At 40.0% G+C, this 16,932-nt stretch overlaps 1 protein-coding gene across 7 annotated transcripts in view; it reads right to left on the bottom strand.

The window, feature by feature from the left end:
- Nucleotides 1-16,932, bottom strand: part of elmo1 (engulfment and cell motility 1 (ced-12 homolog, C. elegans)) — a 108,974-nt gene that overhangs the window by 33,970 nt on the left and 58,072 nt on the right. For all 7 annotated transcript variants that reach the window (XM_044171051.1, XM_044171048.1, XM_044171045.1 and 4 more), the window contains one exon: nucleotides 15,960-16,068. In XM_044171051.1, coding sequence (XP_044026986.1) covers nucleotides 15,960-16,068 — 109 coding nt within the window. The remainder of the gene's footprint in view (nucleotides 1-15,959; nucleotides 16,069-16,932) is intronic.

Raw genomic sequence — 16,932 nt, forward strand, 5'->3', positions numbered from 1 at the left:
ATACAGTTCCCCAACGAAGCAAGGCTGTGTGTTATTGAAAATTTAGCTCCTCATCAACCTCAAACACAAAATATCCCTTGGAGACAAATTGTGAACAGCAAACACTCTTCCAATTGGTTAAGTTGAGATTTTTCATTTTCCAAAGCCAGAGGTGGTTTATTTTCTTTGTTAGCAGTGTACTGAAGAGTTTCAATTCCCACTATTTGTGTGAGAGTGTGTTTGAAATAAGAATGAGAGGAAAGAGGGAAAGTCAGGGCTCCTGAGTGCCCAAACCATATTAACCAAGAGGTAAAATAACAAGGCTTGACATTCATTTGAACTAAATTCGTCTCCCTCTTGTCGTCTTGCTGAGATGAGTGGTGGCCTTGAGCCAAAGGTTGGTTCATTTAGAGAGTTTCCAAGAAGAGCAGCAGGGGCACTGGCCCACCACAAGCAGCCATGAAATTGGATGGAAGGGGTCAGGCAGCAATTGAAACTTCACAGTATAATGAGTGATGCCCGCAGGCCACGGGCACAGTGACCTGAGCCTTGATTTGGAGCGATGGATGGGAGATTAAGGGGAAGGTGAGGTGGAGAAATCTGGGGGGGATGTGCTACTGGTGCCAGGAGTCAATCAGGAAACTAATGGAGGTGAGTTAAAACAGATGCTGAATGGCTGCTTAGTCAACAGTATGTTGCCCTCAGGGACAGAAACAGAGAAAAACAAGAAAGAGATGGAAAAAGAAAGGGTGAGTTTAAAAAATAAATCCTTCCTCAATCAAATACCCTGTTTGGCCGACTGTTAAAAGTTGTTTGGCAGGTTGAAGTTTGGAGTGACCTCTGAGCTAAATAGGCTGTTTATTGATAGGACCAACAGAGCCCTGAGGTGGCAAGGTGAGGAGAATTACATGTCAACGCTTATTTGGGAGATACAGACAGTGAGCAGTCTCATGTGGCTCTGCAGAAATTTCTCCATCCTGAGGTTTTGCAAGGCATGCTGAGTTGCAGACAGTTTTATTACCTCTCGCAGGGCTCAGCAGGACCTAAAGCAGCACAGCGATGAGGCAAAAAAAAATCCCCCACTATAATGTGTTGATGCTCGAAATAGTTCACAAACAGTGTTCTGCATTGTAATACTTTTATTGCAAACTTACCCAAATGGTTACAGAGTGTGGATCACTGAATATTTCATCAAACAAACATAATTCATCCAGGCTGAGGAAATAATTTAACAGGGGGAAATCTGGGTGCAGCTGCTCTGCATTTTAGCAGACTCCTGAGATGAATACACAACAGTATGGAGTGTAACACTTGTATCTATGCGAAAATCAAAATATAGTCTTTAACATATAGTATAGTCCGTATTAGGACAGTGTTTTCCATAGTTTTCATACTACTCCAGCACATTACATTCCAAATGACTCGTAGACATTTCATTTTTACCCTTGAGGGTTTGTATAAAAAGGGCTACGATTTCTACATTGGTTCATTAAATGTGGATGCAACCACCCTCAAATTAAAGCTGAAAGCCAGCACTTTAACCTCATAGTTGCTATTCCATTTCAAATTCAATGCACTGAAATACAGAGGGAAACAATAGTATCCTAATACTTACAAATTGCACTAAATTCCATTGAGCTTCTAAGAATTACCAGCTGTTTGAATGTATAGTTTACCGAAGAATAGTCTAATAATAGGGAAATAAAATCAGCAATGTAATATAGTACTTCCTTTTTCAGCATTGCAGCTGCTTTCCAGCTAGTTGAAATGTCACAACTGAATCATTCTCACCACTGCACAATTGCATTTAAAATGATCCGCCTGAACGGACAGGGCACTGTGTGAGTGCAAAGTCATGTTACTGTGATTAGGTAACTATTGCTTTAAGCCTTACCAGCCTTAAACCGGCTTTGGGTCTTTATACCAGAGTGATGCTTCAGCCTTATTCTGACTGACATTGAAGCTACAAGATTAAATAAAAACATCTGCTATATAATAAAATACTGAACCACCCATCACACTGATGACTGATGGAGCTTAGTAGCTGGATTGGCCGTTCTGAAGAAACAAAAGAAACACCAAGCTCCTCGCTACTCTTGACCCAAATCGTTAGGATGCACACGACCTTAATCTGAGGCTCTGTGTGTGTAAATGTGTGTGTTTGTGTGTGTGTAAAACTGACAACAGGGAACCATTTGGAAACTACTGTCAACACCACAAATGGTCATTACTGTCTTCACATTAAGGGCTCTGGACAAGTGAGACTACCTCTTTATATGAGGACAAATGGATGAAACTCACAACATTACTCAATAAAGTTTTAGTAAGAAATAGAGGATACAAAGCTACAGAATACTTGAGGACACCTTTAACCTTAAGAGCTATTGTGTCTTTTGTAGTGATGCTATGAGCATATCATGATTGAAAGACACGTACCACTAACTGCACTGAACAGTGACACAGATGAAGACAAAAATGCCCTCAATAGCTGCACCTGTGTCCAAAATCATACCTTATTAACTATATACTTCACTATTTACTGTCAGCCGTTTTATTTGAGTGTCTGAATACAGAGTGTGAAATGTAAGCACTATATAGTGCCCTCTGCAATTTCCACAATGGAATGACTAAAGTGGTGTCCATGGCATGTACACATCTTTCAACTAAAGGTGTTCACACTAAACGCGAATTGCATCTTTTGCATGGCGCGATTACATGCAAAGTCCATGCAAAGACGCAAATAGACACAAATTCACGCCAGGCAATGCATATGATGCAAATGACGGACACGAATGATGCGAACACGCAGAAATCGCGTCAATCCTATGCACCCTTTGCAGAGCTGGAGCTTCTGGAGGAATAAACACCCGGAGCAAGACCAGATTCTACTCTGTTCAGAGCAGAGCTTGATGATAGCTACTACTTTATATTTATACAGAGAACTGACAAAAAAGGAGATTGTCTGGAGCGAGGACTACCTGGTAAGTTCTGAAAATGTGTGTCTGTTAGTTGATTCCAGCTATCAGCACTAGCATTAGCCCTGATCAATCCAAACTCCATTCAGAAAACTCTTGCGGACAAACCTGACAGAATGAATTCAGACTTTTACAAATCGGCATCATGATGTAGTTCTTTCGGCATCCTTTTGATCTGTTTATTGCAATTAAAATCACAGCAAAATCAGTTCATTAGTGGGTTGTTTTTACTCACGTGAGTAAACACAAATTCATGATGACGCAAAATGATGATGATTGAAGACACAGCATAAAGTAGGTATTTTGTCTTTGCAGTTAATGGAAAATCGCTTCTGTAAGGTGACCAGAGAGAGCAGTGCATTCTTCTTTATGAGTTAAGCTGTATTCTACCAGCACTTTCTTCAGGTCTTTTTCACTTGCCGTCGCTCTAAATTCTCTTTCTCTCTTTCACTTTAATAAATACATATAGAAAACTACATCATGCCATGACCCATGTCTCAAAACCTCTCTCTCTCTCAAAACCTAACACAGCATTGAGTCTGGTTCTGCTCGAGGTTTCTGCCTCTTAAAAGGAAGTTTTTCCTTGCCACTGTCGCTAAGTGCTTGCTCATGGTGGGATTTGTTGGGTCTCTGTAAATAATATTATAAAGAGTGTGGTCTAGACCTGCTCTATAGGAAAAGTGCAATGAGATAACTTCTGTTATGAATTGGTGCTATATAAATAAAATTGAATTGAATGTCCCTTAAACAGCTAAGAAACCTGAGGCTAAGAACTTCTGAACCACTATGAACTGCACTCTTAATTGGTTGAAATGGGTTATGTAAAACCTCTTCTTTTTTCCTTCCTTCCGCTGAGAAGCCTTCTCTCCCACTGGCAGGCGAACATAGTCATGGAGATGGGGAGGACAACTGGACACATCAAGTGCCTGAGGAGTCTGACACTTTTTCGATGGATGAGTCACACAGCCAGGGACACACACACACACACACACACATAATGAACACTGTTTGTTGCTGGATGACACGCCACGAAACAGCAGGGAAGATATGAACTCTCTCTCAATTTAAGTCACAATTTATGATTCTTTTTGGCCAAGCATATGGGTCCACAGCAGACAATTTAGATGGATGGAAAATGGGCTGTAATGAGTTTTCTTTGTCCTGTAGGCTTTACATCCATCTGCACAGCCAGATGTTCAGTGCCTGTACCACCCATAAAGAAGGTAACAGGACACTGTGAGGACCAGTTTAGGTTATGCTGGACCATATGCCCACACGGCTCAGCAGAACTTGCTAGCTTTACAGTGCAATACTTTGTGACCATATGTCACTGCAAAATGATAACATATAGATATGATTTGGTGGTACAACTGGTTGCCTTTGTTGCGACACAAAAATGTCTATTTGTCCCCCTACTCAGAGATAGTACTAGAGCTACTAAACAACTTTCCCATTTCCCATGACATGACAGGGAGTATGTGTTTTGCTTATGGACCCTTCAGCAGGGTGAAGCGCCTCTTAGTTAAACAGTGTCACAATAAGGCTGCAACTAGCGATTATTTTTATTGTCTGTTTATCTATCTATTTGTTTCTTTGATTAATCCTCTTCAAAATGTGTACAGTGAAAAATGCCCATCACAGTTTCCTGGAGCCAAAGGTGATGTCTTCAAATTGTTTGTTTTGCCCGACCAACAGTCTAAAATCCAATGGGTACAGTATTACTTATCAAAATTATTTAATCTTTGACTAACAGACTATTTATTATAGCACTAGTCCCCACTCACACTGCTATTCTGTTGCCAGGCCTCTCTTGAGCAAACAAAGTGTTCAGAATGAATGTAATTAGCTCAAGGGTCAAGAAACCTGTTCAGGGGACAAGGACTTCAGGTATCAACTTTCAAGTTAAATTACGTAGTTTCTGATGCAGAACCAGAATCTCTTGTCCACACTAATACTGCATGTTTCTTAGACCCCCCCACTGCTAGCCTTGTAGTCACATCATTTTAATAGCCTACTTTTGCTCTGTTATGTATTTGGAACGGTTCGTTGATATGTGAAAAAAGATACAAGAAAACCTTTAGCTTCTTTTAAATGAGCTGAATCGATTTTATTAGTGTTAACATTTGGATTTTAGGTAGATGTCTAGCTTTGCAGCCATTGTGCAACAAGTTTGCTGACACTTATGTATGTCTTTTTGCCAAGTGGGAGATATTAGAAATTTGCAATATTTATGAATTGGAATTACAACTCGGGAGGCTGATGTTTTTCCGCCTCGGTTGCTCGTGATTACGGTCTGAACGATATGATCTGAACGCGTCATAAGCTCTGCAGGCAGAGAGGAGTTCCAGGTCATTGGCTGCAGACTAAATTAGACACATCGGTAAAGTGATGTTCCACAACATCACACAATATCATCATGACGGCAAGACAACTCAGAGGGAGTTCTCCTCCTCATTTTCTCTCTATCCATCCATCTTCTGGGATGTGAGTGGCTGGGCTGAGGTCAGGGGTCACTGTCAGCTCCCTGAAGTGAATGTGCGACTCGGTTTGTGTGTATGTGTGTATGTGAATGCAAGCGTGAGTGTGGGACAGCTGTCACCTGTCACGCTCTTATTAAAGTCCATTCAACGTGAGGTCTCTGAGGGCTTTGTGACGTCAACTAAGAGTTAATTACTCAACTGGACACCACAGGGATGAGTTCTGGAGAAGAGAGAGGTGACTAAGCGTGTGTGTTAAAAGTGTATGTGTCTGCAGCTGTGTGGCTGTTTGTGTGTGTATCTCTGTGTATGTGTGAGAGAAGGAGAGAGATAGAGACATGACGGCTGAATGCCACCCTGACATCTGTCAAGGTCCAGTGTGTATTTGTTTGCATGTATGTGTCCGTGAATGTGCACGAAGTAAGTGAAACAACCACCCAGAGTCACCTTGCAGCTATGCCACATGATGAATACACAGCGAAAAGTGTCATCCTCACTCTAATTATAATACCAGCATGCTCCGATGTTCAACTGCGACAAGGGGAGTGTGTGTGTGTGTGTGTGTGTGTGTGGGTGTCCAGCGAGCAGCGTCAGCACCATCTTTCCGGTCCAGTCACTGTTTGCGTGTGTGCAGGATGCCAAGACAGCAGGTACACAGAGATGCAGACCACGGCTGGCTAGATGACTTAGCAGGCTGACTGTATACTTCTCATGCTACAGTAAATAACACCACAGCATCAATGTACAGATACTGGAAATGCATATACGGCTCATCCCAGGTTAAAATAAGTTCATAGTAACGTCATTTGTCAAAGCAAACCAAATCAATGTACTGTCTTTTTCACTGACGCTGCTGCTCTAATTGGGAAAAATCTGTTACATAGATCGCTTTCATTTATTTGCCATTTTGAACTTATTATGTGCAGGTCTTACAAGCTACTTAACATCTTGCTAGCCCTGTTAGGCTAGATTCTGGACCAGATATGTCACCTTATTAATGTCTCTCAGTTTTTGAGTTTGGAATCTGTGAAATGATAAATTAGTTAATATTTGGGCCACACCAGCAGGGCTGCTGGGTTGTACTCGCTCTTCCAGTTTGAGTATCTCTACCCTGATACTAATGATCATTAAATAAAGATGCGAGGAGAAGGAAGTCACTGGTTCAAGTAGAAATGCAAGATAAAAAAAACAGGCATAGCGAGAGCTGTATAATGCTTTACAAAATAAACTACTGTTTGTCCATACAGTATTGAATTAGTTTTAATTTATTTTGAGTTTATTTACACCAAGTATTTTATTTCAGGGATGAAGAGAAGCATATGAAGAACCTTGATTAGATGAGGATGAAAACAGGGAAAAGTCAAAGCCTTATTTCCTCTGTAGTTTCTAATTACGTAACTAAACCATTTTAGCATGCATAGTCCCCAACAATGGTCAAGATGCATTAGAGGACAGAGGGAGAGTGAGGGATAGCAGAGGAGCAGATGGAGAGAAGGGAAAATGTGACGAGGGAGGCATGCAGCGAATCCATCAGCGCTCTGGACTGAGACACACATCCAACAAATTTAGCAGTACATCTGCTTTCACAGACTCATATTTTCTCAAATACAATCAGGCTTGGGCAACTGCATCTAGCTGTGAGTTTTCTATCAAGTCAGAGCTGCCCCAGGTTGCATTTATCAAAAATATAAAACAACTCATATCTTTCACATCTCAATACATCAGATATGGGGGCTACAGTATGGACTATAATATGCACCTCATGCCAGATTCTTCTGAAGTAAAATCTCAAATCAGACGGTGTGAGTCATGCTCACGCAAACAAACAAATAATCTGTCTGAGTTTGCCCAAATGCAGAAACAGAATTGTTTAATCATAACAAAACAACAGAAAATTCTCCAGCTTACATGCACATATGTGCACATGCACACATATACGTGCACATGAAAGCACACAAACACAGCTAGTGTATGTGCATAAATGTTAATTACACTTCTAAATCTAGAGATGCAGTGGGAAAATGTACACACTTGAAAATTATACACAGGTGTTATCATAAACAAGTTAAAATTAGACTCAAGGATGATAATACTGTGCCTTTTGGAAGTGTAATGAAGCATGCACTGTCCTTCATTTAAGGGGGGATTCTCTGAGTCTCTCCTTTTTGGAAAGGAGTAATCAGAAGTATTTGGAAGTGGTTGCATAAACTGCTGCAAGACTCTCCTCCTCTCCTGTGTTTATTAGGAGACAGATCTCTGCTACCACCGGGTCTATCCAAACAAGAATTTGCTTCAAGGGTTGTTAAGCCATTGGAAAAGTCAAAGCCTAAATTTTACTAAAAATGTATCATGGACTTTTTAATCTGTGATTGCAAGGAATAATAAGTACCAATGGAATTTATATCATCATCATTTTGTAATTTGCATGCAAGACATTCACATTGTCAAATATTTGGACTTAATTTCCATTGATTTGTCTTATTTTATTTGTATTAGCTACTTTTATATGCCCATATTTGTTCTGTTCTGTATCTTCAATGATTTACTGTAAGAGGCCTTGTGTTGCATTAGGGTCTTTATATGTCAGAAAAGTTAACAAAAAAAAACTTGAATTACAACAAAAATATATACTTAAAACTATATAAAAAGGAATTTTCCTACAGTAAACAACTTCTCTCAGCTTCCTCAGCAAGGACTTTAATCAACTACAGTGTTTATGTGCGTGAGAGTGTGTGTGTGTGTGTGTGTGTAAATCTAGTGAAAGGCTTGTGTTCTGTCTGATTTCACCTTTGACAAGGTCTGCTAGTAAGGGGCCTTTTGGGGAAACAGCTTCTGTTTGTTGAGAACACGGTGTATAGTTTCTGAAAAATAAAAAGTTTGGAGGGTGTGAGTGAGGGAGACGGGCTGGTGAGATGGTAAATTACATCGAAGGAGCTCCTTGGAGAAAACATGCAAGTAAAATGAGAGTGGCAGCACTGTCATTGGCTGGGTTGCGTTTCATCCACCGCACCACTTCAGTCCACCAAGGGTCGCTGAGAGCTGACAGGGGACAGGAGTGTCTGAAAAACTCCAAGGATGCTCAAAACTTGAGATTCTGAAGCACCCATCTGTCAAGTTTGTTGTTATTTGTGCACTCCAATTTAAAGACCTTTTGCTGGAGTATGCCTGAGGCTACGAAGTGGAAAACCCTTAAGAACGCTACCCCTTTGACACAAGGCTGCAACTGATAATTGTGTGAAGTGGCTGCTGACTGCCAAATAGATCCTCACGTCATGACTTGAGGGATACTTGGAATTCTACACTTGGCCTTTCCTCCTCTCGCCATCATCCACTTCGTTCATGATTCATGGAGGGAGACTCCGGGAGGGATTAGCAGCTAAAACCTTGAGACTTAACAAGTCATTTCAAATGGGATTGGTTTCCAAGCTAATGTTCAGCTAACACTAATGTTAGCATACTAATGTTTGACATCTCTGACATAAATTCTCATCCCACTGATACTTCATTAGTGGAAGCAACTGCTTACAGAGGGAGCCCACTGAACATGCTAAATGAGACAGGACACAAACACATTATGAAAGGTAAATTTCATGTGCTATAATTTAGCCTGCCCCTCCGTCATGTTTCATAAAACTCTTTAAGAACTGCCAGTGATTTAAGAACAAATACGGAAAATTAACACTGAGATTTTTTAAGCAACCTCTTAGAAAGTCATATTGTGGTTCATATTTTGCCCCAAGCAACTGCTAATGTATCATATTAATTACTGGATAATGTAATGGCTTGTCAGCATGTGTAAAAAACCTCTCTGTCAGTGGGTCAGAAATGTAATTAATCCTATTAAAGTGATACTGAAAGTCTATTGACTTTGAAACACTAAACCCTATAGGCTTGAAAGGTGGATGTTTCTACATTTTAGTAATTATGCAGAACTACAGCTGCATGTCCTGCTTGAAGTCATGTTGGGTTACATTTTCATGGTGTAAAAAAAAAAAATTACAAAAACTGAAAAAGAGCATTATTCTCATTACAATCCACACAATCATATTTTCACCACAGTCTGGCTGAATTAATCCATATCTCAGTAGTCATGCACAACCTTCATGTTTGATTGCACATGTTCATTAGAGCACCTTATCGTAACAAACATATAAAAATTATTACTTTGTTAGTATTAAACAACTACAACTCCCACTAGATTTAAAGTGTATGCCTACAGTATGTGCCAAAAATAGGATAATGTGATGCAAAACTATTTTAAATTAAAAGACTTTATTTAATTTTTCAGCCGTTTAGATTGAAACATTTTAGCACATTTTTAAACTTATTACACAGTCTGAGAATCTGAGATATGACATTTTCGGTTGATATTTACTCTTCGACCCCAATGTATGACTGCACGCCCAGACATGACATTTCATTTTGACCATGACTGCAAGTGCGCACAGTAAGTGTCAGTATGTGTGTGTGTTAAAAGTACATCTCAGTGATACACTATGGGCCGGTCCAAACACATCACAGGATTTCAATCTCACACTGTGGCATTTCTCAGCTGTGTGTGTTTGTTTTTTGTGTTTTTATCGCAGAACAGCGGGCAACTCAGGAATGTATTACAGTGGGAGTTGTCCAGTTAATAAGTTTGTATGACTCTGAATTACCTGCTGAGTTTTGACATACTGTATACACACATACTCCAGCCACCCAGGTACACACACACACACACACACACACACACACACACGACAAAGACTTTACATAGGACACAGTGATAGGTTACCTGCTCTTGACCAGTATAACTTGTGAGGGTGGGTTGTAGGCTCACTTCATACAGGATTATTGTAACGGTGTATTAGTGTTCTTCCAGCACATACTGAACTTTAGAATTCCTTGTAATGGCAGGTGATGGGACATATGAAGGGTCTTTGGAAAACAAAATCACCTCCAACAATAGAATATTACTCACTATTGTCAAAAACCAAAAGAGAAAACAGACAAACTAAAAAGGAATCGGAGGGGGCTGTTGCAAAAGGAAAGAGTATTGCTATCAATCATGTCAGTCTTGATCTTACTTGTTTATAATAATTACACAAAAACATCAGTTTATATGAGAATGGCAAATTGCATGTAAAAAATACTATATACAGCACCTAAATTAAGCTCACTCAGTTTGAGTCACGGACTAAAAAATGCTTTATTCTTAGTCCTGAATGGTTATCATTTTCTGATGCACGGCTCATAATTGAACAACCAAAAAGGAAGATATAAACCTTAATACTGTCCTTGAGAAAAGACAATATAAAATAAATAAATACACCTAAATAGAAAATCAATCCAAATATTCCACATGATGTATTGCGTTGGCGTACTATGCTCATGAGCTAAGATGTACAATGGAGCTGTCTATGGTGCTGAACATGGCCCTTTGTTCTGACCTTGGCTGATGGCTCTCTGATGGAAGACACAGTTACAAATATAAGGACATCATGTGACTGTCAGTCTGGAGCCTGCCCAGACCTGCCTGTGTGTGCTTGTACATGCACGGGTCTGGTCTCTGTCTGAGTTTCACATGTGTGTTAGCATGTGTGTGTCCATGCTCGCCACCCAGCTCTCCATCACAGGAACGAGATGCCACACCGTGAATCACCAAGCAGGGCCATTACTCACCATGCCTGGCCCTTTCTAAATAACTTCATAAATATTCCATGGGCCAGCTTAAACAGAAGAGTCTGAAAAGGCATGGCTTGGCACCTCACAGACAGATTCCATTAAGTTCCGTGTTCCAGCAGAAACATGGTGGACAATTAATCTTTTCGGATCTGAAGCAGGGCAACAACAAATGTAAGAGAGAGAGAAACAGAAAGGGTAGGAATTAATGGAAGAAGGTGAGAGAGAGGGGAAACAGAGAGAGGATAGAGTGACACCTGGATAGTGTTGTGAATTATTTAGAATCTAGCAGCACTGACAGCTGATTCAACCAAACAAGCTCCCTTACCTCCTTTCTCAAGACCACATCTGCATAGAAATAAAATATCTCAACAACAACCTAAAGGGAAAATGTCAAAACATCTCAAAATGAGGATGGCACTAAATGGAAAAGTGGAATGGAAGGAAATCCGTTGACCTGAAAGAGTACTGAATGGCACATGCCAGATTATTGAGTGGCTACTCTGTTATTTATTTCAAAAACAGTAAGATGCTACTTGCTTGTGTATTGGTGTCATTTTTGTCAAATTCATGGGATAGAAAAAGAGAAAATCAGAGCATGACAGCATGAGAAAGGATTACAAGTCTGAGAGGGACAGATGTTCTTTAGACTCACAGAGGGAGCCTGAAAGAAAGAATGAAGAGTGAGAAAAATTAAGCTAGAAAGAGAGCTTGAAGAGGCGAGTGGAGAAGAAATGCAACTTCAGCTACCGTCAAATTCAGAATCCCTCTGTGTTTCATTCCCGTGAGAAAATAAGAAGAGAGTGTCTGGCCTGTGTCAGACCCGTACTGGCATTTCACACAGACACTGAGAGCAAATTAGCCACTAAGACGTCACCACCGTCACCATTAATCCGCTGTCTCTTTCTTCTGCTTTTATCCAAAAAGGGATGTGGAGAAGAAAAGGGGAAAATAAAATTAAAAAAAGCTGAAATTAACTTTTTTTTTCTGCACCAGGGGTTATGACTGGTTTCTGAAAGACAACCATGACTTTTTAAAGGAGAATTTACAGAGTGCTTGTGTTCTGGTTTGCTTTTAATGAAGTGTCCACCAGCAGCTTTGCGTCACGGTTTTGCTCTGCACGATGAAACACTTAAAGGCTACAGCTACCTCGACAGCTACATCACGTCACTCTAGCACGCTTTGCATCTCCTGCAGCAGTTAGGCTTAAGATTATTCACAAGATTCAACTGAAAGCTGTTAAGTTTCAACGAAACAGGACTGGACCAGAGTTTACAGCCATGCTAGCAGCTCTGTGAGGCTGTAGTTAGGCATAGTGATGCTTTGAGTTAAATGCTAGGATGAGCATGCTACACCATTCTCACATTGACAATGCAAACATGCTGATGTTTAACAGGTATAATGTTTATCATGTTCGGCATCTTAGTTTAGCATGTTAGTATGCTAAACACAAAGTACAGCTGAGGCTGATGGGAATGTCAGTAGTTTTTCAGGTATTTGGTCATAAACTAAAGTATTGGACTAACTGAAATTTTGACCTGATGATGGTGCTGACGACTGCCAAGGTTATTACAATTCATCCTAAGGGGGACATAAATGTCTGTAACAGATTTCATGGAAAGTCATCCAATAGGCCTTTTTCACAGAAGACATGTTGACTTGTCTCAGTGGGAAAAACACAGGTGTAAATAATAAATTAACGATGGATGAATTCCATTTAGCTGAACATGCTGGCTCACTGTCACACTGTCAACAGAATGGAGCCATCATTAATGTTATTACTGACACCTGTGCTTTTTCTAAGTCAAAATGGCTGCTGTTAAAAAAAGGCCTAAGGCTGTCATGATTTTTCATTAAAATACAAAAATGTCAACCTCATACTGGTGCTAGAGGAAAAGAGGAACACCAAAGTCATTGGGTTACATTGTCTAGAAACAATGGATATTTGTACAGAATTTCATGGCAATCCATCTGATAGTTGTTGATATTTAGACCACCAACTGACAATGCCATCCCTAGAGCCTTGCCAGTATGGCTAAAAATTATTTTAGAGGACTTTATATTTAGAACAAAAAAAAACACAGCTTGAAATGTCATTGTTACACTTCAAGTTATTGGTGAAATAATGCACCACAGTTTCAAATTCTGACTCAAATATCACACTATCAAAACTTATAAAACGTTACAGAGACACCCTCCAACATCGTCATTAGTGTCAGGTATTTCATTGTTTCTCTGTTGAAAGGTCAACTGAATGATGACAGTCGGTGTAGAGCAGAGACTCATTTCTCTCTCTGCTTTCCTCTGGGAAAACACACACTCAACAATTCTCCTACATTACACACACACACACACACACACACACACACACACACACACACACACACACACACACACACACACACACACACACACACACACACTTTTTCTAATGACCAGTCGTTACTCACTAAGCATTTACAACACCTGCCTGGCCCATGCTACATTCATCCTACTCATATATTCATTAATGCATGTTAATATACACAGTGCTAATGGTGTGTATGAAAAGATGCAGTGCAGCTTATGACTACTCTGGCACACTGGCTTCCTCTCCCATAAGGATAAGATGCATATAATGCTCTGTGAGTGCGAGGCTGTGCAAATATTTACTGGAGTTGTGACAAAGATGGATGCGAACATTAGGATTTGGGACACAGTAAATATAAATATATCAAAATGCTATATTTCCTCTCCTGTCCCCAGTGATTTCCTTCAAGGGATTTGTTTCATTTTATTGCCTTTGCATATAACTTTGAACTGTGTGCCTACAGATAACCTACTTGTGTATATGGGAATCCTGTCATGTAGGTGTATGAGCTGTTATCTCATACAGATAGATCATTCTCTGCAGGTTATAGATTCACCTTACCAATTCTTATCTGTCCCCCCATTTTACACACACACACACACACACACGCACACACACACGCACACACACTATACCACATCATAAATATTAATGGTAGGTTTAGTTGCCTGGGCTAACAGGCTCAGTAAAAAGGACAATATACAACCACTGGGAATACAAAGGCCCAGAACTGTGAGTCAAGGTCACTGATAGGATTTAAATCCAGCATTCAGTCTTGCAGTGTCATAACATAACACAATCTTCATCTTAATAATACTAATACTACTACTAATAATAATAATAATAAATGCTATTTGCTAATGGAAAATGTTTTGAAAAGGTTAAGTGTATCCTTTATTTATGAAACCAGGAGGATCACAATATGTTGGGGCAGAATTTGTAGGTCTGGTGCATATTCTGTTCATATCTTTTGAGTAAGTTAAGTGAAATCCTGCACACGCTCCAGCTTTGTTTATTTGAGCAAGCAAGTGTCTCAAAAACAAAGTCATATTCATATTGATGGCCTGGCATTCATCCTAGGGATTTAGCGCTATTGCATAAGCCATCAACTACATGCTTAGAAAAGCCTTCGAGATAAAGATGTTTCCCTATTTTGGGACAAGTCTGGTTACTTAATCTGCATTTGGATATGAATGAGGTCAAAGCGATATTTCTAAGAGAGACTAAAGGGAAGCATTTTCAGTCCGCTAAGAGAGAAGATCAAAAGGGCATGTGCAGTGGAGCACATTTGTATAAAAACTAATGAGACGCTTGGAATAAAAATAAAGCCCAGACACACACTGCACAGAAAAAAACATCACAGGCACGAAAAGATGCACATAAACACATAGAATTGGGAAGAAAGAGCCACCAGATCACTGAAATAAGGAAAACTAAAAGCTCAGCATGTGTGTTCACATGTCACATGACATGTCCTGCTCACCTGTCTCCTCAGCTGGACTAAAACTCTCTACTCACCCACTCTGTCTCTCCAGGTCAAGGCATGCCTGTCGGGTAACTACCGTTGTGTACTAAAGTAGTATAGACAGCATCTTTCTGGTTAAAATAAAATATCTAAATCCATTTGCCTTTGCAGACTATGTGCTCACAATTTGATGAGGACAGGGAGGAAGGTGGAGACATTTTGCATTTGAGCAGAGTCTGGCAGAGATAAGAGCATATTAAAAAAAGGACAGGAAAATTACAATATGCTTAGAAATGTTAAAAAAGTTTTCTTATCTTGTATTGAAACCTAGCCTGGCACTTTTATCAGCAATGTTAATGACTAATGAGAGAATCTGGATGACATTTCTCTGAGCATTTTTAAAGTTAGAGATACAAGAGTGGACACTAAAGTCTAATGTCCTTGCTGCAATTTGCACATGAAGTGAAGAACCCTGCAATGCAGCCAAGTCTAAATCCTCTATGAAAAAAACTACATGAGCAGATGAAAAGGGCACATCGGTTTTAAACTGAGCTAAGAATGCCGTCTCCCTCCCTAGAGTGAGCAGCAGGGGTCAGTCTGGAGCGGAACTGAGACCAACTCACCCATTTAAACAAGTAAAGACAAATGAAAAGGGCACATCAATTTGGAGTGGACGTGGGCACAGCATCTCTTTCTCTGCGCAGTGTGCCTCCCAGAGGCGGTATATTAGGCTGAAAGGGTCTCAGTGGGGGCGAGGTGCATCACTAAATAATGAACTCCCAGCAGCACAATTACTGAGCATAATGGCTGCTTTCATCTTAACATGGAGGGAATGTGTGTACTTGTGAGTATGTGCGTGTGGATGTTTGTATTTCTGTACATGCATCTCTGTGGGTAGAGCAGTCCCTGAGCTATTTTTTTCTACTGTCTATATGCTCATTCTGAAGATACTGTGAGCAACAGAAGTGAAGTGAAAAAGAACTGCCAGAAACATTACACTGAGTGTGGTAGGTGTATGTGTGTATGTCTGGTTGCTGATGTAGACTTACGAAGCTCGCCCACTTTCAGAATCTCACAGAGCATCTTGGTCAGCTCGATGCTGCTGCGGCCAAATGGACACTCGTGCTTGTCTTCTCGACTGCTGTTCTCCAGGACGATCTAGAAACACAGACAATCAAATAAACCAGGCAGGAAATATCCGGACCATATCTCCTCATGACTCAGTGGTTATAAATCTGACATTTGGATCAGCTCATTTTTGTACAATGCCCTAATATTCCTGGAATTTATGTAATATTTAAAAATAGCATGTAGATCTGGATCCAGATGCAGATTAAAGCTTTTACGTGAAGAATCTTTGTGATATTGCATTGTGTTGCTTTTATCCCATTCATTCTCAGTGTCACCAGGTGGTAGTGGCATGCATTGCTGTCTGCCACAGTATCTTTTTTTAACACTATAACTAGGAGTTGCCAAAGACATGAATGTTCAAATTCCACAGGTAGGGGCTTTAAAGACATCTAATCATTTTATTTTAAAATAAATTTTGAGTATTTTGAGGCCTTGGCAGAGGTATGCACTCTCAGAGTGCTTTGTGGTTGTAAGTATATATAAAATATATTTACATTAATTCACACTGCCATGCTGGCTTGTCACACTGAAGGTCATTTTCTCATAAACATTTCCATTATGACTGAAACTATTAGTCATTATTTTAACTTATTTGACCCTCTAAACTACCTGCTTGGAAGCCAAAAAACATAAATGAAATCTCAACAGCAAAAAAAATTCACTCTAATTATGTGGATGGTGGCAGGGCGCCATAAATGAGGCCATCAAGGTCCCAATCATTTTAGCTGGTGACAGTTTAATTTAGGAAATTGGAGGCTGTGTTTTCTTCCACTGGCTTCGACTGGTCGACTGATAAGGGCTGAGTCGGCACTACTACGACATCTCTTTTGTCACTTTACACACTAACATTATGACAGAGTATACACACACACACAGATTTGCAGGTGTGTT

The sequence above is a fragment of the Siniperca chuatsi genome, linkage group LG17 (assembly GCF_020085105.1).
Source record: "Siniperca chuatsi isolate FFG_IHB_CAS linkage group LG17, ASM2008510v1, whole genome shotgun sequence".
Classification (NCBI taxonomy): Eukaryota; Metazoa; Chordata; class Actinopteri; order Centrarchiformes; family Sinipercidae; genus Siniperca; species Siniperca chuatsi.